The following is a 21,707-nucleotide window of genomic DNA, read 5'->3' on the forward strand; positions in this document are numbered from 1 at the left end:
GTTGTGTCTGGAACCGGAGATTTTGACTAGTGTCATTCAGTTGCACAATCCAAGGAGCAGCTTACATGCCAGGGGTTGTGTGTGAACAGCCCAGGAGTGGCAGTTCTCACAACAGAGCAGGGTAAGACTGGTTCCCAGAGTCGAGGACTGGAATAGCCCAGCAGCTCACCAGTCCAGATAACGTCACAGTGGCGCAGCGAGCAGGGTGTATGTGCAGCTTATTACTCCAAGTGGAGTTCACACTTTAAGTACTGATATTTGTGATTTTAAGTGAGTCTTTACTGCAGTGGCTAAGAACAGTCAGGAAGAGGTCACAGTTTTGTTATTTTTTGTTTGCTTATTTTGGTAAAGGGAGTAGGAACAGAAAAGCAGGAAAATGAGTGAAAGCAGTGAAGCAATTGTGAAGTTCGAGCTTTTCAGGCTGCAGTCTGCAGAAAAGGAGAGGGAGCACCACAGATTATTGCAATGGAATGAACTGGAAATAAAAAAAAAAAAAACAGAGAAAAAAGTGAAAAACCAACTGGACCTGATAGAGAAGCAGAACCAGAGGCCCCCTACCCCAACTATCACTCCAAAAATCCATAAATGGGAACACTTATGTCCTGCATAGAGTGAGGATGATGATATTGCTCAATATCTGACTATCTTCGAAAGGCTTTGTGTAATACATGAAATCCCTGATAAGAGAGTTCCTACCCTGATTGCGAAATTAACAGGTAAAACTCAAAATGTATTCAATGGAATGCCTATTGAAGATGCTTTAGACTATTGTAAATTTAAAGATACTGTTTTGCGAAGTTTTCAGATTACCCCTGAAACATATAAAGTAAAATTTAGGAATCTTAAGAGAGAGATTGGTATGAGTCATGTGGAGGGAGTAATGCACAACTTCTTGTCCCCCCCCTCCAGTTAGAAATTACATAAACTGGGTCATATTATAAACAATAAATAATTTTATTAACTACAAAAGGTGAATTTTAAGTGAATAAAAGATATGACAGAACAAAGCAGATTACTGACCAAATAAAGCAAAATATGCAAGCTAAGCTCAAAATACTTTAAAAAAAAAAAAAAAACAGGTTACCAAATGTAAATTCTCACCCTAAATGTTATTTTAGGCAGGTTGCAAAGTTTCTGTGGTTCAGAGTTCCAGTTATATTCCTTTTCAGACTGGACCCCTGCATCAGTCTGGACTCCACCCCATCCCATTCCACCCATTGCCTTCACTTCAGGTACTTTTATCAGTCTTTCTTTTTGGGCAGACAGGCCATGGAGAGGAGCAGTCCCATTTACCTTCCTCCACACCCTTAAATAGGATTTGCATAAGGTGGGAATCCTTTGTTTCCCAAACTTGACCCCCCGCTCTCCCATCCCTTCCAGTGGAAAGTTACAAGAAGTCCCAGGTAATGTTTAGTATCAGGTGACAAGACCACCTGACTCTGTAGTATCACATCATCCAGGAGTCAGTGGCATATGGAGCATCCACAAGAAGGCCAAGCCTTTTCACAGTCCATTGTCCTCACTGATGAGTCATCAGCCCTGTCTGGCTTTTCCACCGTTGTACCTGAAGTGCTAGCAGTGGGCATTACCCAAAATACCATAGTTGAAATACAGATACATAGTCAATATTCCTAACTTCAGATACAGAAATGATACAGGCATACAAATTGGATAATCACATTCAGTAAATTATAACCTTTCCAATGATATCTTACAAAATCCATCCTGCATAAAGTACATCTCAGTTATATCATATTCACATCATAAGCATATTTTCATAAAGAATATGGAGTGAAACGTCACAATGCTGTTTTATTTTAATTTATTTTTTTTTTCCTCTCTCAGAAGTCTTTGCTGAATGGGCTGGCCCTTAACACTGTACATAGGATGCATCCCAAAAAGAGACATTAATCTGTATTTCTTACCTATTTGTTTCCTGTATTGCTCAACAGGAATTCTTGCGGCAGACGCATCCTTTCTTCCCATCCTTTTTGAGTCCAAAACCACTAAGTAAGGAAGGGGGGGAAAAAATCACATTATTTTTAAATAATGAATTATCTAAACAAACCAATGGATTCTATGCATGTCACAGAAAGTCTTTAACAAGTAAAATTGTTATCTAAATTATATACAAAAGGAATAAACCTATACATGGTAGAAATGGTTAGAACATAAGAATGGCCGTACTGGGCCAGACCCAAAGATCCATCTAGCCCAGTATCCTGTCTACCAACAGTGGCCAATGCCAGGTGCCCCAGAGGGAGTAAACTCAACAGGCAACGATCAAGTGATCTCTCTTCTGCCATCCATCTCCACCCTCTGACAAACAGAGGCTAGGAACATCTTGGTTAATATCCATTAACAGACTTAACCTCCATGAATTTATCCAGTTCTCTTTTAAACGCTGTTATAGTCCTAGTCTTCACAACCTCCTCAGGTAAGGAGTTTCACAAATTAACTGTGTGCTGTGTGAAGAAGAACTTCCTTTTATTTGTTTTAAACCTGCTGCCTATTAATTTCATTTGATGACCCCTAATTCTTGTATTATGGGAATAAGTAAATAACTTTTCCTTATTTATTTTCTCCACATCGCTCATGATTTTCTATACCTCTATCATATCCCATTTTAGTCTCCTCTTTTCCAAGCTGAAAAGTCCTAGCCTCTTTAATCTCTCCTCATATGGGACCTGTTCCAAACTCCTAATCATTTTAGTTGCCCTTCTCTGAACCTTTTCCAATGCCAGTATGACTTTTTTGAGATGAGACCACATCTGTACACAGTATTCAAGATGTGGGCATACCATGGATTTATATAAGGGCAATAAGATACTCTCCATCTTATTTTCCATCCCCTTTTTAATGATTCCAAACATCCTGTTTGCTTTTTTGACCGCCGCTGCATACTGCAAGAATGTCTTCAGAGAACTATTCACAATAACTCCAAGATCTTTTTCCTGACCCGTTGTAGCTAAATTAGCCCCCATCATATTGTATGTATAGTTGGGGTTACTTTTTCCAATGTGCATTACTTTACATTTATCCACATTAAATTTTATTTGCCATTTTGTTGCCCAATCACTTAGTTTTGTGAGATCTTTTTGAAATTCTTCATAGTCTGCTTTGGTCTTAAGTATCTTGAGCAGTTTAGTATCATCTGCAAACTTTATTTTACTAGGTTTTACTAGGTATTTTATTAGGTTACTAACTTTTCTGTAACTGTTTTTCCTTTAGATGTGTTGCATGTCTACTCAGCTGTAGGTGTATGTGCACCCTACCTCAATGCACAGTTGTCAGAATTTTTCCCTTAGCGGTACCCATCGGGGCAGCACGATCACCCTCTGCTGCCTCGTGCAGGCATAAAGTGCGGAACCACCACTGACCTTCCTCAGCTTCTTCCTACCAGAAAGACTCACTGGAGAGAGGAAGAAGGGCAGGTCATGGAATGGACATGTGCATATCTTGAAGAATAACAGTTATGGAAAAGTTAGTAACCATTTCTTCTTCTTCAAGTGATAGCACAGATGACTCAAAAGCAGTTCAATTGCAGGACAACTTGTCCAAACTTAGCAATGTCTCTAGACTGTCAAGAGATAGCATAGTGATAGACAAACATATGCCATGATGACCAGGTTGTCACTTTGGAAATATCTAATATGGGAACATGGGCCAGGTGCTGCTTCGGATCTAGTCAAATGACCCAACACTCTATCCACAGGCTTCACATTCACCAACTGGTAACCAAAGTAGATATCCAAAATGTGATCCTTTGGGCGTATACAGGACACACCTTCATTCTGTCCACCCATGCTGCGAACAGTTGTGTTGAAGACCTAAAACAGGGGCAGGCAACCTATGGCACGCGTGCGAAGGCGGCATGCGAGCTGATTTTCAGTGGCACTTACACTGCTCGAGTCCTGGCCACTGGTCCGGGGGCCTCTGCATTTTAATTTAATTTTAAATGAAGCTTCTTAAACTTTTTAAAAACCTTAATTACTTTTAATATATAACTAAACTATTGTTGTATGTATAGACTTATAGAAAGAGACCTCCTAAAATGTATTACTGGCACATGAAACCTTAAATTAGAGTGAATAAATGAAGACTCAGCACACCACTTCTGAAAGGTTGCCGACCCCTGACCTAAAAGGTTTAGTCTGTTTTAGATAAAAAAAACAACAAACCTAAAGCTTTTCCAATATTTAGAGTATGAAGCCTCTCCTCACTTTTATAATCATGAGGCTTTGGGAAGAAGGTTGGTAAGAAGACTGCTTTGTTAATTTGAAAACTAAACAGGGAGCAGGTCGTTAGAGGTTCAAAGGGGGTGACCCATCAGTTTTTCTAAGACTAGATTCAAGCTCCGTGGGGGAACAGGATTTTGCACATGTGAAAATAGTCTAACCAGGCCCTTTAAAAATCTTACAGACATAAGGCTGAAAAAAGAGAATGGTTATCAACAGACGGGTGGAAGGCTAAGATAGCCACTAAATGCACTCTGATTGAACTAATCGCCAATGCTTAGTGTTTTAGGGGCAGAAGATAGTCCTGTATGTGCTGAACAGAAACAAAGATCAGAAAAGCTCCTTTCATTCTAACCCAGACAGAGAACTTCTTCCATTTAGCCAAATACTCCTACCTGATGGTTTTCTACTATTTAGCAGCACTTCCTGAACAACCCTAGAAAAAGACTTCTCTGCAGTCATTAGCCACAAGGCCTCCAAGTCATCAGGAGAAGGGTCTGCAAATTGGGATGGAGGAGATGACCCCGATTCTGTGAAATCAAGTCAATGTATAGCAGGAATGATAATGAGGGGGACTAACTGATAGGTTCAATAGCTCCCAAAAACAGTGTTGAAAGGGCCATCGCTCAGCATAAGATGAGACTTGTTCTGCTTAACTTTGCACAGAACTTTGGACAAGAGAGAAATGGAAAGAAAAGCATACAAGTGTTCATCAGACCACGACAGTAGAAATGCATCTGTCAAGGAACCTGGACTGTGGCCCACTGCACAGCAGAACTGGTGACATTTTTTGGTGTCTTTTGTTGCAAACAGATCCACTTGTGGAGTTCCCAAAAACTGGAGAATGGACCTTGCTAAGTGTGCGTGAAGGACCACTTGCAGTGGTTGATGAACAGCCTATTAGGCGATCTGCCAATGTACTGTGGATCTGTGGAAGGTAACCTGCTTTCAGGATTATGGAATTGGCAATGCAGAAGGCCCAAAGCAGAATTGCTAAATGACACAGCAGTGAAAATCAGACTCCTAACTTTTTTACATAAAACATGGCCACTGTATCATTGGTCATAAGCAACAAACCCCTTCCTTTGATTTGTGGAAGAAATGCCATGCAAGCTAACCAGATAGCCTGCAACTCCCTGACATTTATATGCAGACTGAGATCTTGGGAAGACCAGAGATCTTGTGTCTGTAGCACACCCAAATGAGTCTCACCCCTCCACCAGTATGTTGGTCTGAGGGATCCATGACTAAGATGAGAGATTGTTGAGGCCAGGCAAAGGGAACTCCCTTGAAAATGTTGGCAGGATCTATCCACCAATCTAGGGAGGATAAGACTCAATCTGGAATGTGAACTATCATGTCCATGATGCTTCCTCAATGATATACACTTCGGCCAACCAGCCCCATAGCTCTCTCAAACGTAACTCCAATAAATAGGTTTTTTGAACCAGAGACAGAATGGACTTCTCCATGTTGATCAGAAGGCCGAGCTCATCTAACATGGGCCAAAAGTGATCTCGCACAACAACATGGCTTCATGAGAGAGGTCCCTGAAAAGGGACAGGGACAGGATTACGGCACTTCCACCATGTTAAAAATCTACCAATCTGTTGTGAAGTTAGCCCAAACACATTTTGTGAGTAGTTTGCAAAAATTGAAGAAAGGAAAGAAGACACTCTTAGACCTGGTATCTGCTCTTGGCAAACACATCAAAGTAAGATCTTGAAGAATGCAACCAGAGGCACAGAGTGGTGGTGGACATCTCTTGTAGCGAGGCCCAAGGATCCTTTTAGTAAGCATCATGCTGGAATTGAGGGTGAATCCAGGGTGGACAGGTACTGGATGCAGGTTGGTGTATATGACCAGGCTAAGACATATAGGAACTCATCTCAGAATCCAAGGGAGAAGAAATGTCAACAAAGGAGGAGCCATCCATACTGGAGAGGTAAGCTCAGAATCTGGAGAAGGGGGTGCTGCCGAGATCATCTGCAGCTTTCTCCTCAAGGACACCATTTTGAACGGAACACTAACTGCTGCATCCCATGTTTCCACATGGTGCAGAGGTGAAGGAATGAGTGTTGGTACCTTGGCGCCAGGCAACATTCTTGCATTGGCAGAGAAAATTGTACTGAGAAATTCAACAACCCTCTCACAACCGCAAATGCTTTGGGAGTAAACAGTACCGGAAAGTGTTCTGGTCCTGTGGTACCGAAGCCTGAGGTGATAATGCTGATGGCATTTCAGGAGTTAGTCTGAACAGGCCTGTAGTTGGCTCTGGAATCAATGAACTCCCTGTTTTGATATATGCACCAGAGTGCCTCCTTTTAGAGCGCGCCTCCAAGTCCTTTGACTGCTCTGTCTCTGCTCTTGAGGTACCTGGTACCAAGTTTGACTTGCGGTAACTCTTCTTTGGCACCAACAGAATTGGCTTACCTATTGGTACCAGCAAGGCTGGAGGAACATAGCTGACCAATGAGCTCAGCACCCAGAGTGGGGTGGATGGTTCAATGGAAGGCAGAGCATTGAAATCAACAACAGGTACTTTAACCTGGTTGCCCTGTCCTTTTTGGATCAGGACTTAAAACCTTTATGGATTCTGCATCTGCACTCACGTGAGCCTCCCCCAAGCACTTAAGGCAGCTAGGTCACTATTGATCACTAACTGGCAGTGGTTTGCCACAAGGGTGGCAAGCCTTGAAGCTTGGAGAGTACAACACAGCTCTTGGATTAGGACCAAATTGGGAATCGGTGATGAACTTTTAAACTACTAAATAAAGCTACACTACCTAAACTACAGACCATTAACAAAAATAGATACTACTATCTATTTACAACAAAAAGAAGGGACTTGAAAAGAGAAAAATGGGAGCTTCAACAACTGTCTTGGGGGTAGAAAGGAACTTGGGGTGGCTCTGCCTTTTATGCCTGCATGTAATACCCGAGGCAGCACAAGGCACTCATGCCACTTGATGTATACCATTAAGGGAAAAAATTCTCCAACAGCTGTGCACTGGAGCACACATACACCTACAGTAGAATGTTGATTTACTATCATTCAAAGAAGAACAATGAAATACTGGAACTAATCATCAATATTACAAACACTATAAGATGAAATCTAAAAGTACTCTTTTTCTATGATTTGGTTTATTAATATTATAGAAGCATTACTTTGAACAACAAAATAAACACAGTATAAGAAATTATAACAATACAAGCTTCTATCCAATATGAACCTTCCTCTGCATCATGGCACACGGGTCACTTGCGGGAGGATTCTCTGCAGCTTGAAGTCTTCAAACCACAATTTGAGGACTTCAATAACGCAGACATAGGTTAGGGGGTTGTTATAGAAGTGGATGGGTGAGATTCTGTGGCCTGCATTGTGCAGGAGGTAAGACTAGATGATCATAATGGTCTCTTCTGACCTTAAAGTCTATGAGTCTATAGTTGAAATCACTATATTTCTTCGATAAATCACTGACTGAACTTAAAGTCTGCTATTATTCAGATTTCTACTATGTCCATCCCCACAGAATCTGGATATCCAAGAATACAAGTTAGTAAGAGAGAAGACAATTTGAAAGCTCATACAGATATAGGGCCAGGCTGTGCTTGAGATCCACATGAAGAGGCCTCCCATGCACTTACCTCCCCCATCCAAAGTAGAATGGGGAGTCAGCTTGCCTTCACAGAACCAGTGCCCCATTCTCCTGCCACCCAGGGAAGCCTGTCCATAGTTCTAGAAATCGCCAAGTGAGGAAAAGGTGGATAGTAGGTGTAGCCACTTTGATTGTCCTGAAACTTCACCTACAGCAAAATCAGAGGAGAATAAATACTGTCAGAGCCTTATTAACTTTCCTGTGTTTCTTATATTAACTCTCCTTCCTCTTAAAGGAGAGTCTCAAGAACAGTCATTGGTGAGCCTTGACAGTGCCATGCTGTCAGAGGATCACAGGGCAGCACCAGGGGATGCACAGCTACTGCAGAAATGCTGGGACTCCACATGGATGGCCTCTATCCCAGGATGATACCCAAGATCCATGCATGTGTCTGGGGATCAGCAAGAAGTGTGGGTCTGATTCATTTTCTTCCGATGCAGGGAATAAACAGATGAATTCAGAGAAAATTCTGGAGAGGTAACTGCATTGATTTTCCTGGATTGCAGCTCAGTTCAGAACTGAGGTACCTTAGTCCTCACACTTGCTATTCTAGGTTTGTCTTGACCTGAGATGACAAATCAGATCATATTATACATGTGTAGTAACTGGGATGTGCAAATTTACAATCTAACTCAGGTCTCCAGAGTCTAAATCCACTATCTCTCTATTAACATTATTTTTTAAACCTTCAGAGTAATATGTGTTCTAAAATTAAAACAGCAAGGATGAAGTTCACCCATCACCTTCCAAAGTCTAAGTAATCAACCTTTTGTATAGGGAACTCCAAATAGACTGGAGCGAATTGGAATCTACCTCCCAACTTGCATGCAGGCTGGGAAGCTGCACACAGTCCCTCTGAGGCTGCTATTCCCACTAATAATCACAGCTTCTTCACACGTTGGTATCACTTTTCTCTACTAGATCCACACAATCATGGTTCCAATAACCCTTCCAGACGATCTCAAACAAACCAGCTGTGTGTTATATAAGAGGTGCTAAGATGCTGTATACAGCTGCTCCCTCTGTATGTTTTTCTCCCCACCAAGTAACAACACGTGGTTTACCTGGTGCAGTGGGATACTGGAAATGGATTAATTTCACCCTCTATTCTAAAAACCAAAATCTGGTTTTAAATCTATGCGCAAAAATATATATTAAACCACCAAGACAAGTTTGTCAAATGAGCTATTGTCAATGGCATAACTGTTTTCGAGCCAGGTTCAAAGCACAGTCTCAGGAATTATCCCCGGGGCTTATTCATGCATCAAACAATACAGCAATTATTTTCACTGTCTCTCCATTTGGGGACCAATTCTACTTTCTGCTGACAGTACTGGCCAGAAATCAGCACCCATTACATCAGAGCAAATACAGAGTAACACCATTAACTTAAGTGGAGTTACTTAAGATTTAAACTCATGTAAATAACTGAAGAATTTGGCCAATGGCAAAATTTCGACTGACTTTAACAGTAGAAACAGGCCCTATATCTTAAGGTATGAACCACGAGATTTAGAATGAACCTGAGTCTTCACAAATCAGTGAATATTTTAAACGTGTTCAAGAGAAACAGAAATATACAAATTTACATTGCTGTACTTTTAGTGCAGGTCAAAATTAATATCACTGAAGATTTTCATATACTAAGTACATTTAACACGGTAAATAACCAACATTTAGGTATCTATAGCATATACTAAGCTGAATGAAACTAAGGAAAAAGTATCACATCTGGTTTTTTTTCAGTCCCTTGCCCCTATTGCCTATAAAATCATAACCCAGCTTACACCATGGCAACAGTAATGGAAAATAAAGTTAATATTTCAACTAACAAAGTAGATAATACAACAGTTTATACAGTAAAATCTAGTTTTTGGTTTACTTTATTCCACTGTTAGAAACAATGTCTGACTTGCCTTTTGCATTTTCAATAGCCTAGTAACATTTTGTAACAAAATGTTAGCTGTGAAAGATGCTTGTAAGTTTCAGCACTGCCAATAAAACACACAAGTGCAGAAAAATTATTTCCCAGTAGTTAAAATATATATTTGGCCTACTTAATATGAGTCACAGAGACATGCCTGTTCATCTGTGTGGTTCAAACTGTCACTGACTCAGGCATCTAGAACCTCTAAAATGCTCTGACCTTCTTTGTTCTTCAAAGCCATTCAGTAATCATCATTCATTTCTACTGCTTTGATGGTTATTTAGCAAACTCCTGAAAAACCCATAGAGACATTAGCATACACTGCCGCAATGTCTAATAAGACAACTATTTGCATAAAAGATCAGCCACAATTTAAAATGTGTTGTGATAAATGTGGAAGGGGAATAACAGATCTATATTAGCATGTACGAAACCAAGATTGTTTTCACAATTTAATTCCTTGGGGGCTGTGGCTCATCACCTTCCCTTGTAAAGAATTCTCCATTCCCTGAGGAAGTAGCTTGCTATGAGCCAGAGTTAAGCTAAAATATGGATTAATAAGAGATAATATTTATTATTTATGAATCTTGCTGCAGGAATGGTTTCAAATGTAACCATCAGATCAGATTTCTAAAAGGAAAAAGTCTGAAACCTTTCTGACTCACGAAATACTTTGAAGTGAAAATTGCCACCCCTATTTAAAACAGAAATATTTCACTCATAAATATATCTATTATTTCCCAAAATAATTCACACCGTTTAAGAAAGTATGGGCTCATTCCTGTATCCACTGTACTCAACAGCAACATTTCATAAATGTCAGCTGGTGCAGGATCGAGCCCCTTTTCTTGTGATTCTTTACTTAACCTGAATTCTGCAAAATCATAAAGTGCTGTACATACTCTAAAGCCTGTGTAGGTTCCTGGAATTTTAATGACTATATACCATTTAAAAATCATCTAAAGGAGTTTGTCACGGTTCTTTTAGATATTCCTAAAAAAAAACTTAAGGAGTAGTGTCAGGTCATTAGAAATCAATGTGAGCTTTCTTCCAGCTCTCAGCTTCTACAAAAGATGCTTTTTAGGAAAAAAATCATGTACAAGTGATTTGAATGATATTTTGATTCTTAGCTTGTTTTCAGGTTTTTAAAGGGCAATTTTCCCTTGGTCTTGTTTTCCCCCCTCTCTTTCCTCACACTTTGAGGGCTTGCATCACAAGAGGAGTGCTTTATCTTTTTTTCTCCAGTTCTATCACATCCTAATCACTATCTGAGATGAATAAGTTGCCTCTATCACTCTCCATTGTCAATAATATATTTCTGATTTTGACAATTAATGAGTTATAGACAGAGTTATATGTCCATTCAAGATCTGACCATGAGAGAATTTAACTCGCAACTCTTGAAATACACTTCTGTTTTACTGTTCATGGGAATTTCAAAAAATATTATTCTGGCCATCCAAGGGATCATACAGTCCCTTTCATTAACGGAATAGAAACATATTGTGAATGACTAAAAAAAATTATACAAAATAAATTTAGGGACTATAAAGCACATGGCACTGTGCTTTGTACATTTGTAGTGCTATATGATTAATAACAATAACAACATCTTAAGTAGGTTCCACTGTACATACCAAGAGCTGCATGCGTGCAAAATTCCATGAAACTGAGACTTTGTATTGAATCATGCGTTTTGATTCTTTAACTATAAAAGTTGTTTAAATATTAGTATATAGTATTTTTGAACATGAAAGAAAATTAAAGGTTGAAATGTAATTATTAATTTGACAGAAAAGAAATTAAGAATTAGTGACTGAAAGAACTCCCTGCAGAATGCTAATGTTATGGGCCAAATTTTCAGACACTAGCATCTAAGTCTAATTTACACATGCATCAATATGGACACACTCATAATGGGTAACTGAATATCTATACATGTAGCTATCTGTTTGCATGTACTACAAATGGATGGCACGAACAGGCAAGCACCCTTTTTTTTATGCAACATAGGCCTATGTTTTCAAACTGTAAAGGCAGCCGAGTCTTAACTCAGGCTATAACTCCAAGTCGGATTTAAAATTTACAGATGTCAATGGAAAGAGTTCACTGACTTCAATGGACTTCAGTAGGTCTTTTGTCAATAAGTTGCATAGTCAGTTGAATAACCACGGTTTTTTAATAGAGTTAAATTAGCCAAAGGAGGGTGACCATAATGATCCATAAGTGCAGTGGGAAAACATTGCTAGTGACAAAAAAATTTAACACACGAAATAAGAACAACAGAACGAACTGCTAAAACAAACCTCATGGTCAACTAGAAGTCACAGCTGTTGTCACTAACAACTCAGAACTTCATGACAGCAACAGAACTAGAACTCATATCCTACTGCTTTCAAACAGGCACCTACCACTTTAGGCAAAGGAGAAACTCCATTATCTGTTAGTAATATTGTGCCTATAGCACACAATAGAACAATTCTGATTTTACCTAATAGGAGTGGCACAAATACACAGCACCCCAATCCAATGTTCTACGCTCCTTAGTTCATTTCAAATTCCATAACAAATGAAAAACAAATTAAGTATCAAATATTTTTGTTTTGATTCTTCACAAAGAGTTTAAAATATTTTATTAGGCACTTAATATTAAAGACAAGGATTAAAAATATGATTGATTTTGATCATGTGAGAAAAATATGATTTTAATTAAAATACAATCCTGACAGGATTTAAATCAAGATGTTCAAATTTGATAAAAAAGGGGACATCTGTACAAAAATAAATGGCTTGTTTCCACTCCCACAGAAGTTGTCACTCCAGAGGGAATTCTGCACCACTGTGTGTATTCAGAATTCACATCCTGCACAGAAAAATTACTTCTAATGGGAGAAGCAAAGGAAAGCTGCAGGAGCGGTCACATGCCCCTCCCCAGCTGCGCAGCCACATCGTTTTGTCCACCCGGAGCAGCCGGCAGAGAGATAAATCACCGTGGAAGGAGGGGCTGGGGATGCTCCTGCTGGTGGCTCCTACCCGGGCTCAGCTGCTAGTCCCAGCTGGGCTTGGGGTGGGGAAGGACAGGATTTTGTCATCCCCTGCCAGGAGAGACCAGGGCCAGGTCAGACCCACTCCCAGAAATCTCCCCCAGCTATAGGAAGCTCTGCACACACACACACCCTGCAATTTCCTGCCCACATCGCTCCTCAGCCGCAGGGGGAAGGGTCACTATACAGGGAGCTGCTCCCCCATCTGCTCAAACCCTGTGCATCTGGACCCTCCCCATACCCAGACCCCCCTGGCCAAGCCCCAACACCCTGCACACAGATGCCCCCCCACACCCCACCTAGATGCTCCCCCCTGCATGCGGACCCCTGCCTCTCCACTCAGATCATACCCCGCTGAGCCCTGGCAATCAAACTCCCAACTGGATGAGTCCCACCCCCCTGCACCCAGACCACCTTGATGAGCCTCCCACACCTGGACCTTCACCCCACTGAGCCCCAACCAGCTGCACCCAGACCCCCACTCCATCAAGGCCCATTCCCCCAAAACCCAGACCCTCTCTGCCAAGTCCCATCCTCCCACATCTAGAACCCCACCGCTGAGCCTCAACCACCTTCACCTGGATCGCCCTGCAGAATCCCATTCCTCCTGAACCCAGAACCCCCCAAAGAGCCCCTGTGCATCCATTTAATAGCAGTTGGGAGCTGCAACCCACATCAAAGCCTCATTGAGCTTTGTTTTTTCTGGAATTTACATAGATTTTGATGTAAAGATGGACTTTCATCTGAACAAAATTTTAAGATTCAAGACTGTGAAAATATTAAAGCCTTCACTAGAAAAGATAACCATTTTTAGGTGTGGGGAAATAGCTACTCATGGAGGAAGTCCATGTAGAAAGGAAGTATCTGTTCCATGTGCAATAGTATATTATATAATATATCATACATCTATCTATACTTGTGTATGTACATACATATGTATGTTTCATTAATGTACTGATTGTAGCATATTACAATGCCTTTTTCATAGTAATTCATTTTATACAGCTAATAAAATATGGACTCTGCAATCACACAAAGGAGGAGTCTACCCCATCTCCTTTATATGGATAAATATTTGAATTTGAGTTTACATGAATAAAGTTCCAGTGCTTGTTACTGTCAGACATATACCCCAGATCCAGCAAAGAACTTCAACCTATGTTTAATTTAAGCATGTCAGTAGTCCAACTGGCGTTAGTAGGATTACCCAAATTAAGTATGTATCAAATGCTTTGCTGCATGCGGGCCTAAGTCTGATATGATAGAGAAAGCAACAGTAACGTTCTTTTTCTTACCGGGCTCTCAGTATATGTTCTGCTGGGGCTCTCAATATAAGCTATCTTATATCTTAAAAATTCAGACTTCTGTTTAATGTAATATACTATATTCACTTAAAAATACAGATTGTCTGCAATCAAAAAGAATCTCTACCCTTCTGACACTAAAAGAAGAAAACCCTGTCAGGCAAATATACTGCAGAAGGTTTTAATGCCTCCCATTGTGTGGCAGTTAGCCTTGTCGATGTACAAACTACAAACAAAACAGTGTCTTTATACCTATTCTAGAGGAGTGATTATCTACTTGAATAAAAATCAGAAACATCTCTCAGTACTGAAAGATGGAAAGAATGCCAACAAATGAAGACAACATGGCTAACATATTAATATTACTTATTTTCAAGATCTTTATTTTAAATTTACCTTAAATTATATAATGTTCCATTAAAGTATAAATCAGATAATATTATATATGGTTTTCATCATCACACAATACAAAAATGAAGAACTGGTGAGGGTTTCTCTCTGGAAGAAAAATTATATGATATATATGACTACATGTGATATTCAATGCTAACTTTTTTTTTAAGTAACGTGACCTATTGTGTACAGTATTTGGTATATACAAGCAGCATTAAAAGCAAATGCAGATGCTGGACTATGCTGATTGTGATTTGAGGGTAGATAAGGAGAGCAAAGGCATTTGTCACTCATACAACATGAAAATATAGCATGCACCTTTTACTGTGCAAGTTAAAAGCTTATTGAGTCAAGAGGAATGACTAGAATCAACTATTTGTTCTGCCTCGGTGATTCAAGATATCAACTGCAAACAGTCTGCAGTATGGTTGAATATAGGCACTTTCATTCCCTCTTTGATCCTTAACATCCACACCTTCACCTTTATTTCCTTTGAAGAGCTAGGGAATCATTTAAATTAAAATTACTATGCTATATAGGTCGTACATCTCAAATTTCAAAATTAACTACATTCTTCTAAACACTCTACTTATAATAACTTTATATTTTACAATTCATGTATTAAATAGAGAATCATGTTATTTCATTGGTATCTTATTCCATGGTATCAAAAATGTTATTTTGCTCTGCTCAAGTATTAACTAAGGGGCAGCACAAGATAACTCCTGTCTTCTCCCTTTCCCAGGCTTAGGGAAGTGCAGCACATTCCCCCCACCACCCACCAAATTTTTCCTATTCTAGCATCCCAACTGGTCAAAGTTTAGTTTGCGTGCGTGCAAACTTTAAAGGATTTAAGTGTAAACTTCATTCTGAATTTCCTGCATTTAGAATGTTTGATTTGGGGATAGTTACAATTTCCCTGTAACAAACTGATCCTGAATTACTGATACATATTCTCAATCTTAACTTCATTTTAATGTAGTGATCGTCCAGGTTAGTGGAAGGAGAAGTGAGGATCTCAGTAACTGGACCTGCACATCCTGGCAGCCCACCATAAATTGGAGGCTGGGAGTCCTGGAGAAAATACCAAAATAAATAAAGCCACCACCCAAAAGCTAGAAGTGAGACAAATTTGTTTCTTTGGTGAATCCTATCACCACAGTATGATGAAATGTCACATCACCACCACTATCTGTCATAATGATTAACAAAACTGGTGACCAACCTTTCCTATTTTGATATTCTTCAGCCTTTCCTATTTTGATATTCTTTAACCTCTGTCTCACTTGGCACCTAGAAAAAACAGGTAAAAGCTGAAAGCAAGTTACAAAGGACAGCAGCAAATAATATTTCAACACACTTGGAGATAATTGTAACCCTTCAGCAAAACTGAATTATTAGCTCCATTTTGAAAACTAGTCTTTGAATGGATTTAAAAGATAATCTTTCCATTCTATGTTCAGAATGAATGTTTTTTCCCCTCTCCTGAAACTACCATAACTCAATAAATATTAAATAAACTGATTTAAGAATGAAAAAAGTTTCATGATCCTTTGTTGCTCCTCATGTTGTATTCGGTATTCAGGACAGTGAATTAGCATATACAAATATTTTAGTCACAGTAAAAGAAATAATAAGTGCATGAATAGTTTTAATTTGGATTTAAAAAAAAACTGATTAAAACCACCATAATCTGTTAGGGTATATCAATACAGCAACTAGGCAGGGTCTACTTGCAGGATTCCAAAGCTCAGGCTCCAGCCCAACCCCGGAAGACTACTCAGCAATGAAACAACCCAAGCCCCAAGAGCCTGAAGGCACAGGCCAGCTGCAAGTGTCTAGTTGCTGTGTAGACATACCCTTAATGTTCTCAAACAGAGATAAGATGACAAAATGAATATACACATCCAGGGGAGGAAGGGAGGGATAGTTCAGTGGTTTGAGCATTGGCCTGCTAAACCCAGGGGGCGACTTAAGGATCTGGGGCAAAATCAGTACTTGGTCCTGCTAGTGAAGGCAGGGGGCTCGACTCGACCTTTCAGGGTCTCTTCCAGTTCTATGAGATAGGTATATCTCCATATATTTTATTTATTTAGGACAAAACAACATTCTTCTGTAAATTTTTCTTTAATTTTGGCTATGAGAAATGAAGTTGTAAATCTACTAGATTCTCCTCTCGGATGTAAAATTAAAAGGTTCAGCTGATCTTAGGTCCTCCACTCAAAGAATCAGTCACAATCCCAGAATAATTCAATTAAAGTTACATATCAAAATTTACATATCATATCAAATCTTTTGTATGGAGCAATGGTCCTCTGAAGGTACAAATGCTGGTAAGTAGCAGAAAAAGTAGCAGCCTGCTTACTTTATAACAACAAAAACTCTGGCCTCACTTTAGTGCTGCAGGTTTTCACCATTTTGTGCTGCACAATTTCAACTGCATTTGTTCAGCAGCAGCAAAAGGTGGCATTATGGAGGCTTTCTGCTTATATCCTGCATTGCAGCTGTGCATGCACTTATTATCAGCCTACTGGTCTAGACATTGCTAAACTTTAACACTGTTAGTTTCAACTGTCATGCTAGGTACTTCTTATATTTTTGAATAGGTCAAAAAGCAGGAGGTGCAGCATACCAGTTACCTATCCTAGTTGTACACCCTCTAGGGACTCCCCCATGCCATGGCTGTGGCATGGATCTAAGTGACAAGACTCCAAACATTTTACAGTTGTAGCTAGGAAAATTTTAGCTAAATTTGGTATAACATGACTATCTCCAAACTGGATTAAGGTCTGCCTAACTCTGTTTTTAAAACCATGACCAAGTATTACCTCCCCAGCTATATATCCAACTTCCACCAACATTTTAGGCAATGCTATAATAATTAAAATATATTAGAATACACTGTAGGCATAATAGCTAGGGTCATGACTAGGGTCCTACCAAATTCATGGTATATATTGGTCAATTTCACGGTCATAGGATTTTAAAAATCATAAATTTCATGGATTTCAGCTATTTAAATCTGAAATTTCATGGTGTTGTAACTGTAGGGATCCTGACCCAAAAAGGAGTTGTGGAGTAGCCACAAGGTTATTGTAAGGGGGGTTGCTCTACTGCTACTCTTATTTCTGCGCTGTTGCTAGCAGCAGTGCTGCCTTCAGAGCTGGGAAGCTGGACAGCAGTGGCTGCTCCGCTGCTGGCAGAACTGACGCCAGCAGCAGTGCAGAAGTAAGGATTGCATAGTATGGTACTGCCATCCTTACTTCTGTACTGCTGATGGCAGGGCACTGCCTTCAGAGCTGGGCACCTGGCCAACAGCTGCCACTCTCTGGCTGCCCAGCTCTGAAGGCAGCGCAGAATGGTGGCAGTGCCGTGACCCCACTAAAATAAGCTTGCGACACCCCTGCAACTCCCTTTTTAGTCAGGACAACCAATTTGTGAAACACTGGTCTCCCCCATTAAATCTGTAGGATACAGGGTAAAAGCATACAAAAGACCAGATTTCACAGGGAGAGATCAGATTTCACCATCTGTGATGCGTTTTTCACAGCCGTGAATTTGGTAGGACCCTAGTCATGACCAAATAACGCAGTTCTGTTTTTGATGTCTGGACCTCAGACCAGTTAGCAATGGGAAAGTTAGGACATCTGCCGAAGAGAAACCTTCCGTCTCTACAATGAGAGCATTTAATGAGTTGCTATAGGGACAGGAAGATCTACTCAGAAGCCATAGCCCAAAATAAAATAGTCCACTTTAATATCCTGAGTGCATGTCTCTAAGTCAGGGGTCGGCAACCTTTCAGAAGTGTTGTGCTGAGTCTTCATTTATTCACTCTAATTTAAGGTTTCGCGTGCCAGTAATACATTTTAATGTTTTTAGAAAGTCTCTTTCTATAAGTCTATAATATATAACTAAACTATTGTTGTATGTAAAGTAAATAAAGTTTTTAAAATGTTTAAGAAACTTCATTTAAAATTAAATTAAAATGCAGAGCATCCCAGACTGGTGGCCAGGACCTGGACAGTGTGAGTGCCACTGAAAATCGGCTCGCATGCTGCCTTCGCACGCGTGCCATAGGTTGCCTACCCCTGCTCTAAGCATTAGAAGTTAACATACACCCTTGGCTGGAGTCAAAAGGAGAACATGTGCTTCAATAGTACCATAAGATTTTACTGGGAATGGCTGGGGGATACAGTGTCCGAATTATTTCCTTGTAGTTTCTACATAAAACAAAGAATACCAGGGCATTCAATAACATAAATCTAGGCCAGCTTGCATCAGAGCAAACAAATGAGCAGATAAAATACAATACCAATATCAGAAATCTAACAAAGGCTACTCTCTTCCTAGTACTATCATTTTGTTCCACGACTACTATACCCGACGTCCTATTACCCTGTAAGCAGGCTTGAAGACCAGAGGAAAGCGATATCAATTTTGTGTAGGACTTTAATTACAATTGTTTCCATTTTATTGCAGGATTATGAGTGTGTAAGGCTACCCCGCTCCCCCCTTTCCCCCCACACCTTTGCTGAGACCTTTTACTACTCTGATGGGCTTTCATACAGGCTGTGTTAATGAAAATTGATACTAACATACTACAGTGGAAATGTCTAAAATGAAACTATGTCTGCTCAGAAACACAAAAAAGGTGTTCAGGCTAAAAGCGGAAATGCCTCCCAACATTATTCTTTGCAAAGAAAACAGAAAAGAAACCAAAAAACCAACTAACTTCCCAGAGAACAAGGCATCAAGTTCAAGGCCTTAGTCCTTTGTGTTAAGGTGTAAAAGGGCTGGGCCAGGGATATCTTAAAGATCACTTCATACTCCAGGATCTCAACAACAATCAACAACTTTGCTTCCTGGTGACAACAGAACTGTCTACTTCAGGGGCGGGCAACCTTTCGGCCTGAGGACATGAGGTTTCCGAAATTGTATGGCGGGCCGGTTAGCGGAGGCTGTGCCTTCCCAAACAGTCAGGCGTGACCCAGCCCCTGCCCCTTATCTGAGCCCCCTGCTTCTTGCCCCCTGACATCCTCCCTGGGATTCCTGCTCCATCCACTTCCCCCTCATTCCCTCTCCCCGGACCATCCTCAGACTCCCCACCCCTGACTTCCCCCCACCGCCCCATCCAACTCCTCCTCTCATTCTTGACTACCCCCTGGGACCCCTGCTCCATCCAACCACCCCTTCTTCCTGATCACCCCCAAAACCCCTGCTGCCCCATCCAACCCCCCATCTCCTTCCTGACTGCTCCCCTGGAACCCTTGCCCCCATTCAACTCCCCTGTTCCCCGACCCCTATGCAGACCCCCGCCCCGTGACCACCACCCCAAACTCCCCTGCCCTCTATCCGACCCCCCCGCCTATTAACCGCGCTGCCTGGAGCACCGGTGGCGGGCGGCGCTATAGCCACACTACCCAGAGCACCAGGACAGGCAGCTGTGCCACTCAGCTGGAGCCAGCTATGCCACCGGGTAGCACAGAGCATCGGGTCAGGCCTCTGGTCGATATAATACTTAGTCCTGCCTCAGCACAGGGGTCTGGACTAGATGACCTGACGAGGTGTCTTTCAGTCGTACATTTCTATCATTCTATTAAATAAAAAGTTGATATCAATTTTATTAATATAACATTAAAGTTACAATGGCAACCACTCAGATGGCAGGAAATGCAAAAGTTCAGGATCCCCCTAATAACCACAGATCTCCCATGTTGCTCAGTGACACTCGGGTTACTAGCAATATTAAATGTAACCAAGTGTGTCACTCTGGACACGTTACTTCAGCTATGTCTACACTGAAAACGCCAAGCGCTTCAGTGAAGACATCACTATGCCAACAGGAGAGCTTCTCCCACTAATGCCATTAATCCCCCTCCATGATGGGGAGAAGCCTCCCGTCGACATTTCATTGTGCAGGTGGTCAGACTAGATGATCATAATGGTCCCTTCTGACCTTAAAGTCTATGAGTCTATGAGACATAGTGCTGTCTACACCAGGCATTAGGCCAATATAACTGCATCGCTCAGGGGTGTGGATTTTCCCACAGCCTGTGAGGTAGGCAAGTACTATCTTAATAGGCAGCAGGTTTAAAACAAATAAAAGGAAGCTCTTCTTCACACAGAGCACAGTCAACTTATGGAACTCCTTACCTGAAGAGGTTGTGAAGACTAGGACTATAACAGCATTTAAAAGAGAACTGGATAAATTCATGGTGGTTAAATCCATAAATGGCTATTAGCCAGGATGGGTAAGGAATGGTGTCCCTAGCCTCTGTTTGTCAGAGGATGGAGATGGATGGCAGGAGAGAGATTCACAGACTCTAGGACTGGAAGGGACCTGGAGAGGTCATCGAGTCCAGTCCCCTGCTCTCAGGATTACTCAAAGATCACTTGATCATTGCCTGTTAGGTTCACTCCCTCTGGGGCACCTGGCATTGGCCACTGTCAGTAGACAGATACTGGGATAGATGGACCTTTGGTCTGACCTGGCACGGCCGTTCTTATGTTCTGTACTATTATCCCCACTGTACAGATGAGGAACTCCTTCAGTTTCCCGTCTGTGAAAGGGGACAAATAATGTTTCCATCCTTTTTCTTTTTAGACTATAAGGCAGGGTGGGCAAACTTTTCGGGCCAAGGGCCACATCTAGGCGGGAAAATTGTATGCAGGGCTGAGGCAGGGGTACAGGAGCGAGTGTGGGAGCAAGTGCAGTGTGCCGGAAGGGGCTCAGGGCAAGGGATTGGGGCAGAGGAGGGATGCGGGCTGTATGAGGGGACTCAGGGCAGGGGGTTGGGGTGCAGCAGGGGCTCAGAGCAGGGGGGTTGGGTGCAGGAGGGGCGTGGGTGCGGGAGAGGGCTCAGGGCAGGGGGTTGGGGTGCACAGGGTGCAGCAGGGAGCTCAGGGCAGGGGGTTGGGGTGCAGAAGGGATCTGGGGTGTACGAGGGGGCTCAGGGCAGGGAGTTGAGGTGCAGGAGGGGAGCACAATGCAGGCAGGGGGCTTAGGGCAGGGAGCTGCGGGGCGGGGTGCAGGACAGGTTCGGGCTCTGGCCTGGCACTGCTTATCTAAAGCAGCTCCGGGGTGGCAGCGGCATGCACCAGGGCTAGGGAAGGCTCCCTGCATGCCTGCCCTGTCCCCG

The 21,707-nt window shown here is 41.5% G+C and overlaps 1 protein-coding gene across 15 annotated transcripts in view; it reads right to left on the reverse strand.

The window, feature by feature from the left end:
* TRIQK (triple QxxK/R motif containing) overlaps nucleotides 1-21,707 on the reverse strand; it is a 129,099-nt gene that overhangs the window by 96,823 nt on the left and 10,569 nt on the right. For 7 of the 15 annotated variants that reach the window (XM_030553457.1, XM_030553458.1, XM_030553456.1 and 4 more), the window contains 3 exons: nucleotides 15,794-15,861; nucleotides 7,890-8,048; nucleotides 1,926-2,006 (listed from right to left, as the gene is read on the reverse strand). In XM_030553457.1, the coding sequence (XP_030409317.1) occupies nucleotides 1,926-2,006; nucleotides 7,890-7,947 (139 nt within the window). In that variant the 5' untranslated portion in view covers nucleotides 7,948-8,048; nucleotides 15,794-15,861. The remainder of the gene's footprint in view (nucleotides 1-1,925; nucleotides 2,007-7,889; nucleotides 8,049-15,793; nucleotides 15,862-21,707) is intronic. The other 8 variants (XM_030553460.1, XM_030553455.1, XM_030553453.1 and 5 more) reach the window with 3 other exon arrangements.

This window comes from Gopherus evgoodei, chromosome 2 (genome assembly GCF_007399415.2).
Source record: "Gopherus evgoodei ecotype Sinaloan lineage chromosome 2, rGopEvg1_v1.p, whole genome shotgun sequence".
NCBI lineage: Eukaryota > Metazoa > Chordata > Testudines > Testudinidae > Gopherus > Gopherus evgoodei.